The sequence below is a fragment of the Marmota monax genome, unplaced genomic scaffold (assembly GCF_021218885.2).
Source record: "Marmota monax isolate L192 unplaced genomic scaffold, Marmota_monax_Labrador192_F-V1.1 WCK01_AAM20220418_F8-fsc00141, whole genome shotgun sequence".
In the NCBI taxonomy this organism is placed as follows: domain Eukaryota; kingdom Metazoa; phylum Chordata; class Mammalia; order Rodentia; family Sciuridae; genus Marmota; species Marmota monax.
Genome location: NW_026692981.1, coordinates 646,529 through 666,184, shown reverse-complemented (window position 1 = coordinate 666,184; position 19,656 = coordinate 646,529). Strand labels below are relative to the sequence as shown.

General features: G+C 41.8%; 1 protein-coding gene and 1 pseudogene across 1 annotated transcript; one reads left to right on the top strand and one right to left on the bottom strand.

The window, feature by feature from the left end:
* Positions 1-2,888: 2,888 nt before the first annotated feature.
* Positions 2,889-3,788, bottom strand: LOC124097894 (vomeronasal type-1 receptor 3-like). The gene has a single exon (XM_046452473.1). The coding sequence runs from the start codon at positions 3,780-3,782 to the stop codon at positions 2,889-2,891; it is 894 nt and encodes a 297-aa protein (XP_046308429.1). The 5' UTR covers positions 3,783-3,788.
* Positions 3,789-14,361: 10,573 nt separating this feature from the next.
* On the top strand, positions 14,362-17,989 carry LOC124097827 (putative vomeronasal receptor-like protein 4; annotated as a pseudogene).
* Positions 17,990-19,656: the final 1,667 nt, after the last annotated feature.

Genomic DNA, 19,656 nt, shown 5'->3' with positions numbered 1-19,656 from the left:
CATGAGAACTCCAAAATAGTGCGAGAACTCAAAAGTTGCGGCAGAGGCGGATAGTAAAGCCTCGCCTGTCAATCAATACTGTTGGCAAAATGCCAGGGGCCATACAGACTCGGCCGTGGCTCTCAGCATAGACCCACTTGGTAATTGCTGCTATTTTTTTTTCTGATCTGGAAATCATATCCCAAAACTCACTGACATCACCAAAGTCAAGGAGTGTTTCACCATATTGCATTTGAGGAGTCCTAAATTTTCAATTATATGTCTGAATCTTTGCTCAACTTTGAGTAGAGTTTTGTGTGATTTCAGATTAGGACCCGATATCATATTTTGCAGGTGGGTATCTACTTTTACCAACAACATTTGCTGAAGAAATTCATGAGGATAGCTCAGCATCCTAGTTGAACTTTGTGGGTTCTTAGCAATGAATTCAACATCAAATTAGGAAGTACTGACATTGAACTATAATACCTTAACACAAGGGGGACCATCAGATTCCAAGGGCACATGTGCCATATGGTGTCACTGATTCACTAAGGAACAGTGGCCATGTTTATCATAATGGAAAATAATCAGAACTGTGGAACTCAGAGAGATCTTTGGCATTGATCAATTGATAAACAGGTGTGCAGAAATAAAACATATGACAGTTCTGCCTAATCCTTTCTGGATTTATAGAAGGAGAGAAACCCCATCTGTTCTGAGGGTAAATCTGACGCAAATCTCTAGAACAGGTTTCAGGGCTCCTCCATTAACTCCCATCCTGGAGCCAGTCTGCAGACCAGGGCTCCTATGTGGAGGGGGAGGGAGCTGCCCGTGAGGGACCTTGCTGCCCTGCCAGAGCACACTGACCCCTTCCTCCTACTCTTCCCCAGTGAGACGGACGTTCACCTAATAGAATGACTGGGCATGGGAACAGGGAACCACCAGACATTTCAGCGATTAACTGACACTGGGTATGGACTGACGATAACTGATGGAGACCCAAATGTTCCTACATCCACCAATAAGAGAAGGGACTTATTAGGCTTGTGATCAATGGAGTTTTCTGGGACTCAAGGTGTCTTGTATGATATCCACTATCAGTTAGGAATGATTGATGACTTTTACTTCATGTATTCCTATGGTTACTTTGAAGATATTTCTTTGTTTGAATTTTTAGCAACTACAGGTTTGTAATTGACATTGATGTGTCAATTGGTGTAATAATTTCTCTCAATTTCTGAATGTGGTGTTTTATCTCACAAACTTAGGGAAATACTCAGTCATCTCATCTATAACCATTGTGTAAGCATTCTCAGGCACAACTCAGGCAGAGTTCAAATTACTATTTATATTTTGCTGCTTTAAAAGACACACAGGTATTTGTGCAATCAAGGAAAAGTGATGTGCTACCAGTCATGCCTGAGAGTTCCAATGGCCACTGTTCCCATTTCTCTCTTTTATCTCCCACTTGACAGGTGTGTAACAATGTAATCATGTGCTTCATTAGTTTCAATTATTTTCCGATTATGGTTTCTGATGCACTTTTATTTTCTCCACTCAATTCCCACATTTTAGAGTAAAGAAAATCATACTTACATAAGGAATATAAATTCCAGGCAAAACTTGATACATTGTGTCCAAAAGTCAGGAACCATTTTCTTTTTCACCTAGGTATTGTCTGTTGTTGGTGCTTGGTCACCTCATCCTCATGTTTCTACATTTACGTGTCATTCATTCCCATCTGCACTTCCGGGATTTGTACTCCCTGCTCTGGAGTCCACACCAGTGATGGGTCTGGGGAGGGCTCACTTGGTCTTGTTTTCTAGGCTACATTTTGGGAGACAGCTATCACAGGAGAACTGTGAATCTAAGGCACTCGTAAAACCTCTGTCTTCAAAGACACCACCATTATATGAAGCAAATAAACTCTAATTATGGAGTATGACATAATAACAATAAATCATTTTAAATCTGTGTTATCGTGGAATAAACAAACCACAAGAAAAGGCCTTCACCATTTCTTCCTAGAGACATAAAACATCCCAAAATAAACATGGTCATAAGAAAGACAAAGAGGACACATAGCTATGAAGGAAGGGCCCCTAGGCCAACTCTGAAGTCCTAGAGGGAAGATGATCAACACATCAACATCATCAATAATATTTCAAAAGGTTCTCAAATACTTGATGGCTAGATCTGTGCACTCTACAGGAATATGTGTTTTGACTCATATCAGAAACAGGAAGATTAAGTTCACTACATTTCACATCAGTATGTGTTGTGGATAACTGAAGACAGAAGGACAATATCAAGTATCACAGAGGCAACTAGTACCCTCTTGAAACAAGCCATGATTTGTGATCAATACCAACTCCTCATATATTGGAGAAAAATGCATTCAAATTGTGAGTCAGAAATCAGAAAACACAAAAGAAAACTAAATTATTTTCATTATGTATCCATGTATCATTCTATCAATGAGACAAGTATAAGTCTCTATTTTTGCACATTTCATAATGTACATAATACATTCTATTATCATTCCATTCTAATATCATTCAATTCTATTTTTAAATACTATGAACCTCAAAATGTATTCTATTAATCATAAATAAATATACCTTAATCTTAATATGTGTCAATAGAGTTTGAGGTTTACAAGGGAAATGAAACCTGCAAATATCTTGAGGGCCTTAGATATGTAGAAGAAGCACCCGTAACCATCTTCCTATGAAATCTGTCATAGGACTGTCACCAGCTTTGTGGTTTGGAAATGTGCCTCTATGCGTATCATCTACGCTAACTTGATTTTTCCCTAAAATACAGCAACAGAAATCTAAGAATTATTTAAAACTTATTTACTGAAAAGATTAATGAAATAGACATTTTCTCAAAGTCTTTCCTTCTCACTGAGCACGACAACACTCAGCCAGGTGTCCATCCCTGTGCATCAGCACAAATGGGCTGAGGACTGCGTAGCCAAGGTTCACAAGTTCTAGAGCACTTACTTCTAGGAAATGCTTCTCTAAGGAGAAAGTGACATATAAAGTCATGAAACAGTCTGCCCAATAGAAGAAGAGAAAGCAGAGCATCAGAAGGAGGACACTCTTCGCAGCCTTCACCTCAGGGGGGGTTCTGTAGAGGAGCTTGGAGGTCTGAAGGTAGAGCACCTGCTGGTGGTGCTTGTGGAGGAGGAAGACCATGTGGCCACTGGCCCTGCCCATGGCACCCTGGAACACAGCATCTCGAAGGACCATGAGAACAACAAAAATCCATCTAATTATCCCGGTTTGTGGTTGTAAATAACAATAGTTGTAACCACTAGTAAATTGTGATGTGTTCATGCTGCTGATATTTTTGGAGTAAAATGTTAAATTCATGCTTATCAAGGAATTGAGTATCCAAAGGAAGAGCAACAAGGGAAGCAGGTGCCATGCAGACCTGGGCTGCAGCCTCCCCCACCTGGAGGCTCTGGGACTGATGGTGATGGCCTGGACCACTGTGAGGAGACTGGTGGTGCAGATGGACAGGCCCCGGGCCACCCTACCAAGATAAACTATGATCTTACAGGCTGTATCACCTATGAGGTCTCTCAACCCAAAACTGGTAATTGTCCTTGGCATTACTTTTGAAAAAAGTGTTATCATATTTGTAAAAGCCAAATGAATGAGAATGAGGTGTGTAGATTTCATAGTGCTTCTAAACAAGCCCATATAGTTTACAAGAACAAAGATGTTCCCCACAACTCCAAGTCCTATTAGAAACATGAAGATTATCCCCTTGACAAGATGCAAAATCATTTCTTCCCACCTACCCAAACTTCAGAGCTCTGTATCAAATTTGGGAGGCATTTCTGAATTACACAACTCACTTCTCTTTCACTCTGTCTGAATGAAAAGAAGAATTTCAGAAGAGAAAGTGGCATTATCCCAGACTGGATTTACAATTATACAGTGAACGGCTCTAAAAGAAGGTCTTGCATTGAAAGACATGTATGACTCCCAGCTGGGAATAAAATCCAACAGGTGGCAGGTACATGCATCCATCCTGGGGAAAATTTGCAAAGATAAATATGAGAAGTGTTCCTTGCTTCACGGTATTAAACTAATCTTAAATAAATTTTGTGAAAGTTTAATATGAAGCAAAATAATGAAATCATACTGGATAAGAGACACTAAGATTTTGAATGTTAATTGTTTCAATAGGCACTTTGCCAAGCAGACATATAAGGAATGAATTTGACACTCATGTATGGTCTAATGCTACATGTGAGGACCAACAGTTTTAGGTTAGTTGCAGACAGAATTCTTTCTCATTAAACACAAACGCACTTAGGAACATAGATATATAATGCAAGGGGAAATTTGTATCTTGGAAATCAAACAATATTCCAAAAAATAGGTGCAAAAATATTATATAAGCTAAGCATGCAGAGAGAGTCACAGCAGGACAACATGGAGTTTGAAGAAACTGAACTTTCCTAAAAGCAGAAAAAGCTTCTAACTTTCTATCCTCAGGACCCACCACAGAGCTCTCTGCCGAACTCAGATCTTGCACACAGGGTCACAGTGGCTCCGGCATAGCTGAGGGACACCTGCTGTAAAAGACCCCTTCATCTTCCTGGCCCTGGTGCCCACCTTTAGATATGAGAAGAAGAGGGAAGGTCCTAAGGCTCAGACCCTGTCAGCCTCCCCCTTGCTCAGTCACAGAGTAAGACCTTGACTGCTGAGGGAATGTCCCCTGGGCCTGTGAGCAAGTCAGATCCTAGGGTCCACTCACCTTGGTGGCTGTGCTGCAGACAAGCTCTGGGCTGTCTTTTAGACAAGATGCATCTTTCAAGGTCGCACTTGTACCTTCTGGTTTGTGAAGTTTTTCCATTCAGTTAACTACCACAGAGGCTCCAGTGTTCAGAGCTGACACCTGTCAGGGAGAAGCTAACCCTGTGGACACCAGTCCCTGAAGCACGGCTCTCCCTCTCCCTCCACAATTACTAAGTTTGTGAGGCTCAGACCTCATCTCAGTTTTAATTGGAGCTTAATTATTTTACAGGAAGTTTTCATAATAAGAAAGTGAATCATCACCAATAGATTGGTGCCCACTTCTGGGACACAGATGTCACTTCCCCTCATGTTCAAGGCCTACTCCATGCACAGGGAGGTGGTACTTGAGGACCAGCACTGGGGACTCTGCCTTCAAAGCAAGTCTCAACCAGGCACCTGGGAAGGACAGGAGACACTTTTCTCCACCTGTGCACATTGCACTTCAAGATCGGTGCTGTAAGTGGTTTCTGTATTTCTTGTACATTGACCAAAAACTTGAACCCAATGGCTAGATGCACCCACAGTACCACTCTCAAAACATCAAATGTGCCATCACAGAAATGCAAATCAAAATTACAGTGAGATCTCACCTCACTGCTAGAAAAATGGCATTCACTAGAATACAGATAGAAGTAGATTCTCTCAAAGATGTGATCAAAACAGGTGAATTCATGCCCTTGGGGGTGGGACAGCACATTAGAACAACCAAGTTGGTAAGCAATATGGACATTCCTTAAAAATTTAAAAAAGGAACCACCATATGATTCAGCTATCCCACTACATGGTATTTATATTTAAAAATCTAATTAACACGATAGAGTGATACAAGTGTATCAATATTTATAGTAATATAATTCACAAGGGCCAAGTTATGGAATGAGCCCAGGTGATTACTAACACATGAATGGATCAAGAAAATATGGAAGATGGAGAAACTGGAGTTCTACTCAGCCATGAAGAAGAGTAAAACTATCACATTGTCTGGGAAATGGATGGGTTAATAGAGAATGTTGGGTTACATCAGGGGTAAAACATTTCACTTCATAGGTGGAAACTGGAGAAAAATTAAGGGGAACAGACTGTGCAGATTCAATTAAAAAATAAAAAAATAATAAAAAAACCATGTCCATGGAGCAGAGAAGGGATTTGGGGAAGTGGGAGAAGTGGAACAAGAGAGGAGCTGTGGAATGAACTGGAGGTGATTAAGCTGTGGGCACAGGTGAAGGTGCCAGGATGAACCTCACTTTGTGTATGTCTATGAAGCATGACCTGATAAAACAATGAATAAATACAAGGAACACGAGTTAGAAGAGGAATGGGAACGGGGGGGGGGGGGAAGAAGGGGATGAAAAGTGGGAGCAGTGGGGACTCCGAAGGAGCCGATGACGTTCCCTGCATGTGTGTTACGTCAGAGGAGGCACACTTGAGTGTGACTATAATGCCCTAAGAAAAGTATTGAAAAACTCAAATCTCCTGTGCTCTTCCTGAAGGGCATTTCTATAATTCATCTGCACCCCAGGAAGGTCCTCATATCCATTTTCATCCTGCCACCTGGAGGAGTGTTTGTGTCCCTGTTGCAAAAGAATGTCAATGAATGTGGCCAAGGGCTGAGGGGAGGTGACAGCAGCTTCCTTTCTGCAGAGACAGAGCAGCCCAGGGCTGGCCGGGGCGGCAGGCTCCTGGCCACTGGGCCTCCTCTGTGCCCTGAGGGACTCATGACCTGGGGATGCGCCCTGCACACATTAGGGATAGAACCCTGGGCCACACATGGAAGCCACCTGAGTTATGGTCCCTGGTGTGGAAGGGAGACCCAGGCCTGCATGGTGGAGTGGCCACTCAGGGCACTTGTGAGCCCAGACACAGAGGGAAACAGCCATGAGCAGTGTTCCCTGGTACACAAGCAGCACTGAACTCTGCGATACTTGTAATGATTTTATTACTATGAACTGGCAACTTTTGCATGAGTTTGAGATGTATATCAATCTTTGAAAGGCCATATACAATCTCAGTAACTTGAAAAACCAGGATTATTTTCCTTAAGGCATTTCTAAGAGGAACGTGTACAGCACTGTGATCAACATAAAAATATGAATAAGTAAATACCAAATAAGTTAACATTGTATTTCAACACTGTACTAAAACAGCAGACCAATGCCAAAATCACTAGAAAACAGAAAATAATTAAAATCAAAGCCAAAATCTGTGAAATGAATAATAAAAAAACACAATATGACAGATAATTTAAATGAAGAGTAGGCTTTTTGAAAGGATGAACAGTACTGACAAAAACCTTCACCAAACTAACCAAAGGAAAGAAGGGGAAAAAACTCAAATTAACAAAATCCAAGATGAAAAAGAATACATCACTGCAGACACTACTGAGATCCAGAGGATCATCAGAAACTATTTCAAAAATTTATCCTCCAGAAAGCTAGAAAGTCTTGAAGATACTGACAAATTCCTAGAGACATGTGACCTCCCCACACTGAACCACGAGGGTACACAACCCTTAAACAGATCAATACCAAGTAATGAACTTGAAGCAGCTGTGAAAAGTCTCCCAACAAACACAAGCCCAGGACTGGATGGACTCTCAGCCAAGTTCCACCAGACCTTCAAAGAACAACTGTGACCAGTCCTCCTCAGGTTATTCCATGAAACAGAAAAGGAAGAAACTGCTAAACCCATACTGTGGGCCAGCATCACCACACCAAACCTGACCAAGACTCATCAAGGAAAAAAAATAAAGTCCATTATCCTCGACGAACTACAGTGAAAATATACTTAATAAAATACCGGCCAATCACATACAAAAACATGTTACAAAGGCAGTGCACCGTAAAAAAAAATGGGTTCATTCTACAGATGCAAGGTTGATCCATCATATGCAAACCTAGGAATGTCGTTCATCACAAAATAGACTTAACGACATGAATCACATAATTATTCCAACACAGTAAAGTGCTCACTCATATCTAAAACACTAGAGAAACTAGGAACGGAAAGAACATGTTAGTAGTGTAAAGGTCATATATGACAAACCCAAGGTCAACATTATGCTGAAGGGAGAAAACCCAAAACATTTCCACTGAAAACTGGAACAAGTGTCACAGGTCCACTTTCACCCACCCTATTTGACAAAGTCCTTGAAATCCTACCCAAGCAATCAGGCAAGAGAAGGAAATTAAAGGGATACAAATAGGAAAAGCAAATTATCTATTTGCTGATGACATGATCTTATATTTAGAAGACCCAGAAAAACTGCACCAGAAGACTTCTAGAGTTCATAAACAAATTTCATAAGAGCAGGAGATAATATCAAACACTAAAATTAATGATTTTCTATACTCCAATAAGGAATCTGTCACAAAGGAAATGAGGAAATACATTCCATTCCCAATGATCTCCCAAAAACCCCTTAGGAATTAACTTAATAAAGGACGGGAAGGTCGTCTGCAGTGAAAGGCAGAGAACAGTGAAAAAGAAACTGAAGACCATGGAAGATGGAAAGACCTGTCATCTTCTGGGAATGGCAGATTCATGTTCTAAAAATGGCCACACAATCAGAAGCGTTATGCAGATTCATGCAATGCTTACAAAAGTATCAATGGCATTCTTCAAAGATTGAGCCACAACACTCCTAAAGTTCATTTGGATAAATAAGAGACCCACAGAGAAAAGTCAGTCCCGAGCAGGAAGAGCGATCCTGCAATCCTGATGGTTCCTGATGTCAGCTACACTGGAGAGCCAGGTGACAAAGGCAGCAAGGTGCTGGCACCCAGACAGGCCTGGAGACCTGGGAGGGAGCAGAGGACACGAGGCAGGCCCCTGGGGACAGGGTCCGACACCAGGCAGCCGTGATGAGGCAGCCTTTCTAACAGTGGGGCAGGGTCCTGAAACCCCTGCAGAGAAGACCCCCGCCGCTCCCCTGCACGAGTCACCTCCACGTGAGCAAGGACCTGGGGACTGCACCCAGATCTCCACAACTGCTGGAAGAACATGCAGGCCTAACACTCCAACATGTCACTGAGGAACTAACTTTCTCACAAGACCCCTAAAGCCCATGAAGTAAGACCAAAAATCAATAAATGGGCTGGTGTCAAATTTTAAAGTTTACGCACAGCAAAGGAAACAAGAGTGTGAAGAGAGCCCACAGAATGTGAGATGATCTCAGGCTCCTGCTCCTTAAATAATAGTGTGACAGCCAGAGTGTACAAAGGACTGAAAAACCTTAACACTAAAATAAAATAAAATGATGATGATGATGATGATGATAATAATAATAACATAGCCCAATTAATCACTAGGTAAAAGAAATAAAAAGACAGTTCTCAAAAGAAGAAATACAAGACGTGAACAAATATATGGAAAAATATTCAGCATCTCTAAAAATTAGGGAAATTAAAATTAAGAATAAAATGAAGTTTCACCTCACTCCAGTCAGAATGTCAATTGTCAAGTATACAAAGAACTGGGGCTGGGGCTGGGGCTCAGCGGTAGAGCACTCGCCTAGCACGTGTGAGGCCCTGGGTTCAATCCTCAGCATTACAGAACAATAAATAAATAAAATAAAGGTATTTTGCCCAACTAGAACTAAAAAATAAAATATTTTTTAAAAAACAGAATACCGAGAACAATATGGGAGGAAACGTACACTTATACATTGCTGATGGAACAGCAAATAGGCATAAGAGAGTATCTTAAATTAAGATAAGAGAGTATCTTAAATTTCATTTTCTGGGCAGTTTATACACCTATATGGAGTCCCAGAACAAAATTGAGTTACCAGTGTCTAGGGACCTAACATCTTGGCCTCGTGTCTTACAGTGATAAGGGGCATTGTTCATTCTGCCTTCTTCAAGCTGAACAGGGACAAAGAAGGGTCAGGCCAGAACTTCAGGGAGGGGCTATCCTGGCTCTTAAGACCTGGCTGACAGTCTGATTACTGAGTGCTTTTCCTAGATCTTGTAAAAAGAATTTTCAGGCATTTTATTAGATAAGGGCCTAGTAAGATGAATTTAAGGGGAAGGCCCATCAATGGGGGCAGCCAGGGGACAGTTTGTCTCAAAGGTTTAGGGAGATGACTGCTGCCACTCCCAGCAGCACTTCTGGATGCCCTCCTAGAGCTCAGCAATGTTTCCTTGGACTATTCCGATTTGTTGGTGAAATAGCCGCATTCCTCTCCTAAATTCACACAAGTGCCCCCTTCTCTCCCATGAGGAAGTCAATGGCTCTCCTATTTTTGAGAACTACATTGGCTAAGGAGGTGACTTGGATTTGAAGAGACTCTAGGGACTCTGCCACCTGCTAAAGTCCTCATTCAATTCTTGGGAGAGTGTAGAGTAAACACGGGTGGCTCTGCCTATTCCTGCTACCCCCGTGCCACCTGCTGCCAACATGCCTGACACAGGGAGGACGGGGGCTAGGACTGCCCTTCTGCATCTGGGACTTGAAGTGGAGTCCAGGAGCGGGAGGAGAAGGTCAGTTCAACCTCCTCCACGGAGTATATGGTTACATCCAGTGTGAGGAGGACGGGGGGAGAGGGTGGGAACAGGGGGTGTCAGGCAGTGAAGAATGGAGTTTCCTCAGAGGAAGAGGATGCCAGGTTGGCTCTGGAGTGGCTGGGTGACATGGTAAGTTGTGTTGAATAGGGAACCATTAGGTAGCATGGTGGAACAGAGACATGGGGAGGGAGAGGGTGCACCAAAGAGGAGACATTGGAATGAAGAGGTCCCAAGAGATTTCCTAAGGAAGTGGTGAACAGACATTAGAAGGGAGTCCATGGAGAGGGACAGGGTCTGTATCAATGAGCTGTGGGTAAGAGGGACACAGAGACAGCAGTCAGAAGTGTAGGAGGGATCAGAACTGTGGAGGAGGTGTGAGGTTGTGTGGAGCTATGTGAGCAGAGGGGTCCAGGTGTGGGCTAGTAGTGTTGTGGTCATTGGGCTATGCTGCTCATGGCGTGCTGACTGGTTGGATGCTGGCCTTAATAATCTGGCTATTCCTGCTGGATCTTTACCTGCCCCTCTATACGGACCCCAGCCTTGATGGTGGAGTCCCAGAGTGGGTTCTGAGGGTCAGGGATGGTGTATGTAAGGGTTACATTGGCTACTTCCTCAGTGGAGGGGGACACAGTTTCAGAAAGGAACTTCCTGGGTAGTGACATGAATGTGATGGCAAGACAGTGGGGACAATAAGCCTCATCAGAGCTCCTTTTACAAGCTGCCATTGGTTTGTGCTTGAAGCATACATATCTGTGTTGGAAGAACATTCTCAGTCCGAACGAGGGAGTAGCTCCCTGTGATGAGACTTTGTGGCATGGTGGTTGTGCAGGCATCAAATTGGAGAATGACAGGCATGTTGGGGTGCCCTCCAGCAGGTGGAGTTAAGAAGAGTTGGTGTGCCCCAGATTTTGTGAACCTGGAATTCCAGATAGCTTGTTATTCTGGAGTGCATAGGAAAGAAATAGAGAATAGAATTCAGGAAGAGAAATTGGAGATTCCTTCCAGAAAGAAGCTGGAAAGGGTGCCTGGTAGGTGGAGGGATGAGATCTATGCCTGAAATTGGGCCAGGAAAAATATGGCATAAGGGAAAGCCTGTTGTTCTGCCCACAGGTTGTGAACACAAGACCAGTAATGGCACCAAGAGGGCACGGACTTAAGGTTCCTCTGATATCCATGTTAACCTGATTTAAGGTGTTAAGCTGCAGGAGTACTTGGGCCTGGAAGGAGGGGCCGGTTTTACCTTGCTGAGATGAATCCATGAGGGTCTCCCAACACACTAGTAGTCAGGAGAACTTGGAATGGTCCTGTCCATTTGGGGGATAAAACAGAAGGATGAAGGTTCCTGAGATACACCCAGGCCCTGGGACAAGGGTGACAGGCAGGCAGTAGAGAGGAGGTTTGTGGTTGGGTTGTCTACATGTTCAAGAAGCAGATGCCTCGTTAGAGAAAGAGTGGGAAAGTGGTCGCTGAGGGGACTCAGGAAACAGGGTGGACCCCAGAAGGAAAGGGCGGACATACATAAGTTTAACGGGGCTGATGAAGGAAGGGGAATGAGGTGGCTCTTGAACTCATTAGGGCCAAAGGTTAAAGGATGGCCCAGGGTTGTTCTAACTCTAGGGATGTTTAGGGAGCTAGGATTTGAGAAGAGAACTTGCTCTTTCTAGTTTTCCTGAGGACTGAGAATGATGGGGAATGTGCAGCTTCCAGGCGAGGTTGAGGGCGATGCCACCTGTTGGGACACATGAGACATGAAGGAGGGACTAGTGTCAGAAGTAAGCCGGGGGGGGGGGCGAGGGCAAATCTGGGAATAATTTCTTCCAGAAGGACATCAGTGACGGTAGAGGAATTTTCAGTACTTGTAGGGAAAACCTCTGTTCATCCTGATAAAGCCACATGGTGGTGCCCTAAGAGCACGTGTGGGGAGAGAGAAAGAAGGAGGAGAGGTGGGAGTGGGAGATGGTGTTGAGGTCCAGAGAAGGGTGATGAGTCTGTTGCCCATTTTTAACCTGCTTATTCTTGGGTTTTCTGTTTATCCACCTCTGTGAGAGACTCACATGATTTGGACAGTAAAACTCTACAAGTCACAGATATTCCAATGTGGATCTCATGCCATTTCTGGCTTATCAAGGTGTCGACTGTCTCCTTCATGTGCAGAACATATTTAGTTTGACGTAATCGTGCTGGGTAATCTCTTATATATATATCTATCTCTATCTATCTATCTATCTATCTATCTATCTATATATATATATATATATATATATTCTGCTTTGGAAGTCATATCCAAAAACTCAGTGAGGACACCGAAGTCAAGGAGTGTTCCCATATCCTGCGTTTGAGGCATTCTGAAATTTCAGTTTGATATCTGAATCTTTGCTGAATTTTGAGTTTGTGTATGGCTTGAAATTAATGCCCATGTCATATTTTGCATGTGGTTATGCAGTTTTTTAAAGGGTTCACTTCTCATTCTTAGGCAGTAGGAATACAGTATATGTTTCACAATGATGTATTACAGTCATTCCCAGGAGTGCTCAGTGTCCATTTTCTTACTACTTTGGGTGTCTTCATTCGTGCCTCCAGACATACTCACAAATTAGTATGATATTTACAAAATTGCAAATAGCAACTGAAGGATATATACTTAACTTGTATTATTCTTAAAGTTGTATACAAGCAGGTCTGTACATACAGCATGTTATACTGGTCACTATATGAACATTGATCACTAAAATTGTAAACCATTTTATTTTTATAAAATGTTTAATTAGATTTAATTAAGTTTTAAAAAATTATGTAAATACCTAGTCTACATGTAAATTTCGATTTAAATCTTTAATATTCCAAAGTTATAATCTGTACTGTCTTTGTCTTTTAACTCATAATTTTGAACTATTACTATTATTATTATTAGGCACTGGGGATTGAACTCACACTTTATCAATGAACTTCATTCCAGTTCTTTTTATCTTATATTTTCAGACAAAGTCTGGCTAAGTTGCTGAGGATCTCAGTAAGTTGCTAAGGTTTGCTTTGAACTTGGGATCCTCTTGCTTCAACCTCCCAAGTGGCTGGGATTACAGGCATGTTCCACGTTGCCTGTAATATGTGAATTTACAAATTTGCATTTCAGTGCTCAGAAATAAAGTTGTATTGGAACTCGGGGAAGGTCATTCTTTTATGTATTATCTGGGTGTTTACACATTATAAGACCAGAGTTGAGTAGTTGTGATAGAGACCACATGACCTGCAAAACTGAATATTCTCTATCTAGTTCTTTGCATGCGAAGTTATTGATCCTTGTTTAAATCATCACTGTCACTTGAGCACATATCATATGAAAATTTTGATTACAACAAAATAAATACTTATTTTTAAAATGAGAACAAAAACAATAATATCTATGAAATAAATGCATAGCAACCTTTGAACTATAGATGTCTTTCTTTTATTAATTATCTGAATACTGCTAGTCTATGAACAGAACAACTAGATATGTTCAATAATAACATTTGACAGTTTGCTAATTTTCAGTTACTAAAAACCATTATTTGTATATGCATATTTCCAATTTTGCTTGTATGAAAGTATTATCTGTTAATTCAGGAAGACAAAACATTTTATTTAATAGTTTGTTGATTAATAACTTTAAACTAGGTCAGCAAATTTATGTGTCTTCTAGTTGTGTACTTAAATTGGGCCCCACAAACTTTTGAGGTGAGTCTCTTTTATAACAGAATGCCCTTCAAAGAATTTTGCCTCCAAATAGCCACACCTGGCTATGTAGTTTTAACAACACCATTTGCTGAAGAAATTCAAGAGTATAATTCAGCATCCAGGGTAAACTCTGTTGGTTCATGGCCATCACTTCAACATCATATTTGGAAGTGCTAGCATTGAACTAGAATCTCTAAACACAAAGGGATCATCAGATCCCAAGGGCACATGTGCAATGTAATGACACTGATTCACCAAGTGACAGTGGCCATGGTTAACAAAATGGAAAATAATCAGAACTGTGGGACTCCAGCGAGATCTTTGGCATTAATCAATTGATCATGGGGTCAGTGGAAATGAAACTTATGGGAGTTCTGTCCAATTCTTTCTGAATCTCTAGAAGGACTAAAACTCCACCTCTTCTCAGTGGAAATCTGACTCAAATCTCTAGAACAGGTTTCATGACTCCTCCATTAACTCCCATCCTGGAGCCAGTCTGCAGACAAGGGCTCCTGTGTGGAGGGGAGGGAGCTGCCCGTGAGGGACCTTGCTGCCCTGCCAGAGCACACTGACCCCTTCCTCCTACTCTTCCCCAGTGAGACGGACGTTCACCTAATAGAATGACTGGGCATGGGAACGAGGGAACCACTGGGTATGAACTGACCATAATTGCTGGAGACCGAAAACGTTCCTGAATCCACCAATAAGAGGAAGGATTTACTAAATTAGTGATCAATCCCAAGATCTCTTGAATGAAATCCACTATCAATTAAGAATCATTGATAAATTTTGCTTGATGTATCATCACATTTTCTTGCGTCATTGATCTGTTGGTGATCACCTGGGCTGGTTCCAGAACTTGGCCCTTGTGAATTGTGCTGCTATAAATATGATGCACTTGTGTCATTATATTATGCTAATTTTAGTTTTCTTTGAATATAAATACCATATCGTGGTGCAGCTGACTCATATGGTGGTTCCAATTACAATTTTTAAGAAATGCTCAAACTGCTTACCAACTTGGTTGTACTAATGTGCCATCCCACCCCCAAGGGCATGAAATCACCTGTTTTGGTCACATCTTTGAGAAAATCTACTACTATTTGTATTCTTGATGAATGCCATTCTAACAGTGAGGTGAGATCTCACTGTAAGTTTGATTTGCATTTCTGTGTTAGCACATTTGATGTTTTGAGAGTGGTACTGTGTATGCGTCTAGCCATTGGGATCAAGTTTTTGGTCAATGTACAAGTAATAAAATAACCATTTACAGCAACATCCTTGAACTACCAATGTACATAAGTGAAGAAAAGTGTCTCCTGTCCTTCCCAGGTGCCTGGTTGAGACTTGCTTTGAAGGCAGAGTCCCCAGTGCTGGTCCTCAAGTACCACATCCCTGTGCATGGAGCAGGCCTTGAACATGAGGGAAAGTGACATCTGTGTCCCGGAAGTGGGCACCAATCTATTTCAGCTGTGAGACTTTGGAAAAGTGCAGGGAGGGCCAAGAAATGGGAAACTCAGATACAGAGACTTGGCTGGCGATTCACTTTCTTATTATGAAAACTTCTTGTAAAATAATTAAGCTCCAATTAAAACTGAGATGAGGTCTGAGCCTCACAAACTTAGTAATTGTGGAGGGAGAGGGAGAGCTGTGCTTCAGGGACTGGTGTCCCAGGGTTAGCTTCTCCCTGACAGGTGTCAGCTCTGAACGCTGGAGCCTCTGTGGTAGTTAACTGAATGGAAAAACTTCACAAACCAGAAGGTACAAGTGCGACCTTGAAAGATGCATCTTGTCTAAAAGACAGCCCAGAGCTTGTCTGGAGCACAGCCACCCAGGTGAGTGGACCCTAGGATCTGACTTGCTCACAGGCCCAGGGGACATTCCCTCAGCAGTCAAGGTCTTACTCTGTGACTGAGCAAGGGGGAGGCTGACAGGGTCTGAGCCTTAGGACCTTCCCTCTTCTTCTGGTATGTAAAGGTATGACCTTGGCCAGGAAGATGAAGGGGTCTTTTAGAGCAGGTGCCCCTCAGCTATGCCGGAGCCACTGTGACCCTGTGTGCAAGATCTGAGTTCAGCAGAGAGCTCTGTGGTGGGTCCTGAGGATAGAAAGTTAGAAGCTTTTTCTGCTTTTAGAAATGTTCAGTTTCTTCAAACTCCATGTTGTCCTGCAGTGACTCTCTCTGCATTCTTAGGTTATATAGTATTCTGTGCCTAGTTTCTGGTGTATTATTTGATTTCCAAGATACAATGTTTCACTTGCATTTTGTTTCTCCTAAGTGCAGTGTGTTTAATGAGAAGGCATTTTGTCTCCAATCAACCTGAAACTGTCCTCACATGTAACATTAGACCATACATGACAGTCACATTCATTCTTTATATGTCTGCTTGTCAGAGTGCCTTCGAAAACAATTAGCACTTAATCAGACCATAGTGTCTCTTATTAAATTCCAGTATGATCTTCTCAGTTTGTTTGATATTAAACTTTCAAAAATTTCTTTGAGTTTAGTTTAATACCATGAAGCAAGGAACACCTCTCTCTTATTTATCTTGGCAAATTTTCCCCAGGATGGATGCATGTACCTACCACCTGTTGGATTTTATTCCCAGCTGGGAGTCATACATGTCTTTCAATGCAAGACCTTCTTTTAGAGCCGTTCACTGTATAGTTGTAAATCCAGTCTGGGATAATGCCACTTTCTCTTCTGACATTCTTCTTTTCCTTCAGTCAGAGTGAAAGAGAAATGAGTTGTATAACTCAGAAGTGCCTCCCAAATTTGATACAGAGCTCTGAAGTTTGGGTAGGTGGGAAGAAATGATTTTGCATCTTGTCAAGGGGATAATCTTCGTGTTTCTAATAGGAGTTGGAGTTGTGGGGAACTGCGGGAGTATGGCTGCAAAATAACCGGGGGGTGATGAGCAACTTGTGTATGTTGATACAGCAGGAGTGGGAGCCGTTTATTGCAGGACAGGAGCAGTATTTATACATTCCACACAGCTTATCTAATTAGCATAAACTAGATACATCAGTCAACCAATCAGGAATCTCCACACTTAATGGCTCGCTTTTGTTACTTCACAAACCACTCCCTCTGGCATTTTGCCAGGCGCCATCCAGACTTGTTTACAGACCCTAACAGGGAACATCTTGGTTCTTGTGAACTATATGGGCTTGTTTAGAAGCACTAGAAAATCTATACACCTCATTCTCATCCATTTGGCTTTTACAAATATGATAACACTTTTTTCAAAAGTAATGCCAAGGACAATTACCAGTTTTGGGTTGAGAGACTTCGTAGGTGACATAGCCTGTAAGATTGTGGTTTATTTTGGTAGGGTGGCCCGGGGCCTGTCCATCTGCACCACCAGTCTCTTCACAGTGGTCCAGGCCATCAGCATCAGTCCCAGAGCCTCCAGGTGGGGGAGGCTGCAGCCCAAATCTGCATGGCACATCCTTCCCTTGTTCCTTTTCTTTTGGTTACTGAATTCCGTGATAAGCATGAACTTATTATATTACATAAAAAATATCAACAGCATGAACACATCACAAATTATTAGCGGTTACAACTATTGTTATTTACACTCACAAACCTTGATAATTAGATGGATTTTTGTTGTTCTCATGGTCCTTCGAGATGCTGTGTTCCAGGGTGTCATGGCTGGGCCAGTGGCTACATGGTCTTCCTCCTCCACAAGCACCACCAGCAGGTGCTCCACCTTCAGACCTCCAAGCTCCTCCACAGAACTCCCCCTGAGGTGAAGGCTGCGAAGAGTGTCCTCCTTCTGATGCTCTGCTTTCTCTTCTTCTATTGGGCAGACTGTTTCATGACTTTATATGTCACTTTCTCTGTAGAGAAGCGTTTCCTAGAAGTAAGTGCTCTAGAACTGGTGGACCTTGGCTATGCAGTCCTCAGCCCATTTGTGCTGATTTACAGGGATGGACACCTGGGTGAATGTTGTCGTGCTCAGTGAAGGTGAAGGAGAAACAGATTGAGAAAACATCTATTCATTGATCTTTTCAATAAGTAAGTTTGAAGTAATTCTTATATTTATGTTGCTCTATGTGATGGAAAAATCAAGTTAGGGTAGGTGAATCACATAGAGGCAGATTTCCAAACCACAAAGCTAGTGACAGTCCTATGACAGATTTCATAGGAAGCTTGTTATGGGTGCTTTATATATATATGGAACTATAGATATTTGCAGATTTACATCCATTGTAAACCTCAAACTTTATTGATATGTATTAATATTTGAGGTATATTTTTATGATTAATAGAAAAATTTTTCAGAGTCATAATATTTAAAAATAGATTGGCGGGCTGGGGCTGTGGCTCAGTGGTAGAACGCTCACCTGGCACGTGTGAGGTCCTGGGTTTGATCCTAAGCACCACATATAAATAAAGTTATTGTGTGCAACTACAACTAAAAAAAATAAATAAACGTCTTTAAAAAATAAAAATAGATTGGAATAATATACTTACCTGTATATCATCTACATTATGAAATCTGTAAGAATAAAGAGACTTAAAATGTAGTAGTCTCATTTGATAGAACAATGAATAGATACATAATGGAAATAACTCAGTTTTATTTCTGTGATTTTTGAGTTCTATCTCAGAATTTGAATGTATTTTTCCCTAATAAATGAGGAGTTGGTGTTGACCACAAATCATGGCTTGTTTCAAGACAGTACTAATTAGTATCTCTATGGTGCTTAATATGGTCCCCCTGTGTTTAGAAACCCACATTATATTCTGATTCAAAATGAATCGAACTTGATTTTCTGTTTCTGAAACGTGTATTCATGTAGAATGCACAGGTATGGCCATAGGTATTTGATTAAACCATGTAACCATTATTGTTGCTGTTGACGTATTGATCGTGGTCCCTCCAAGCCACCAGAGCTGCTGTGCCAGCCTTCTCCTTCACATCTCGGTCGTCCTCTACCTCTTTCTTACGGCACTGTTTATCTTGGATGTTTAATTCTCTAGGAAGATATGCTGAAGGTCTTTTCTTGTCCTTTGTTTGTCCCACAATGACACAGATTTAAAATGATCTTTTAATGTCATGTCATACTCCAAAGTTAGGAGTCTGTCTGCTTGGTGTAACGTTGGCATCCTTGAAAATGAAGGGTGCACGACTGTGTCAGCTCTACAGTTCCCCTGCGACAGCTGTCGCTTCAATCTCGCACAGGGAACAAATTGCTCCGACTCTGATCAGGTCGTTTTGTAAGGGCTCAAGGGCAAACAGTGCAAATCCTGGAATTACAGCTAGGAAAATGACACGTGAACGTGGAATCACGGGATTAGATGACTGAGCATTAACAACTGACAAATAGCTAGGTGAATAATCTCTCTGAGCCTCACAATTCTGATTATTTTCTGTTATGGTAAACATGGCCATTGTCCCCTGGTGAATCAGTGCCTCCACATGACACATGTGACCTTGGGATCCGATGGTCCCCTTTGTGTTTAGGGATTCTAGTTGAATGCTAGCACTTCCCAATTTGATGTTGAGTTGATGGCAATGAACCAACAGTGTTTGTCTCATATGCTGAGAGGTGCTCATGGCTCATGACTATTGGAAACAACTTATCAAGGTTTGCCTGGATTTTATTTTTCCTACATAAATATGTT

What these genes read in the sequence shown, in the direction of transcription:
- LOC124097894 (XM_046452473.1), bottom strand. Translation starts at nt 3,782, where the DNA reads ATGATTTTGCATCTTGTCAAGGGGATAATCTTCATGTTTCTAATAGGA.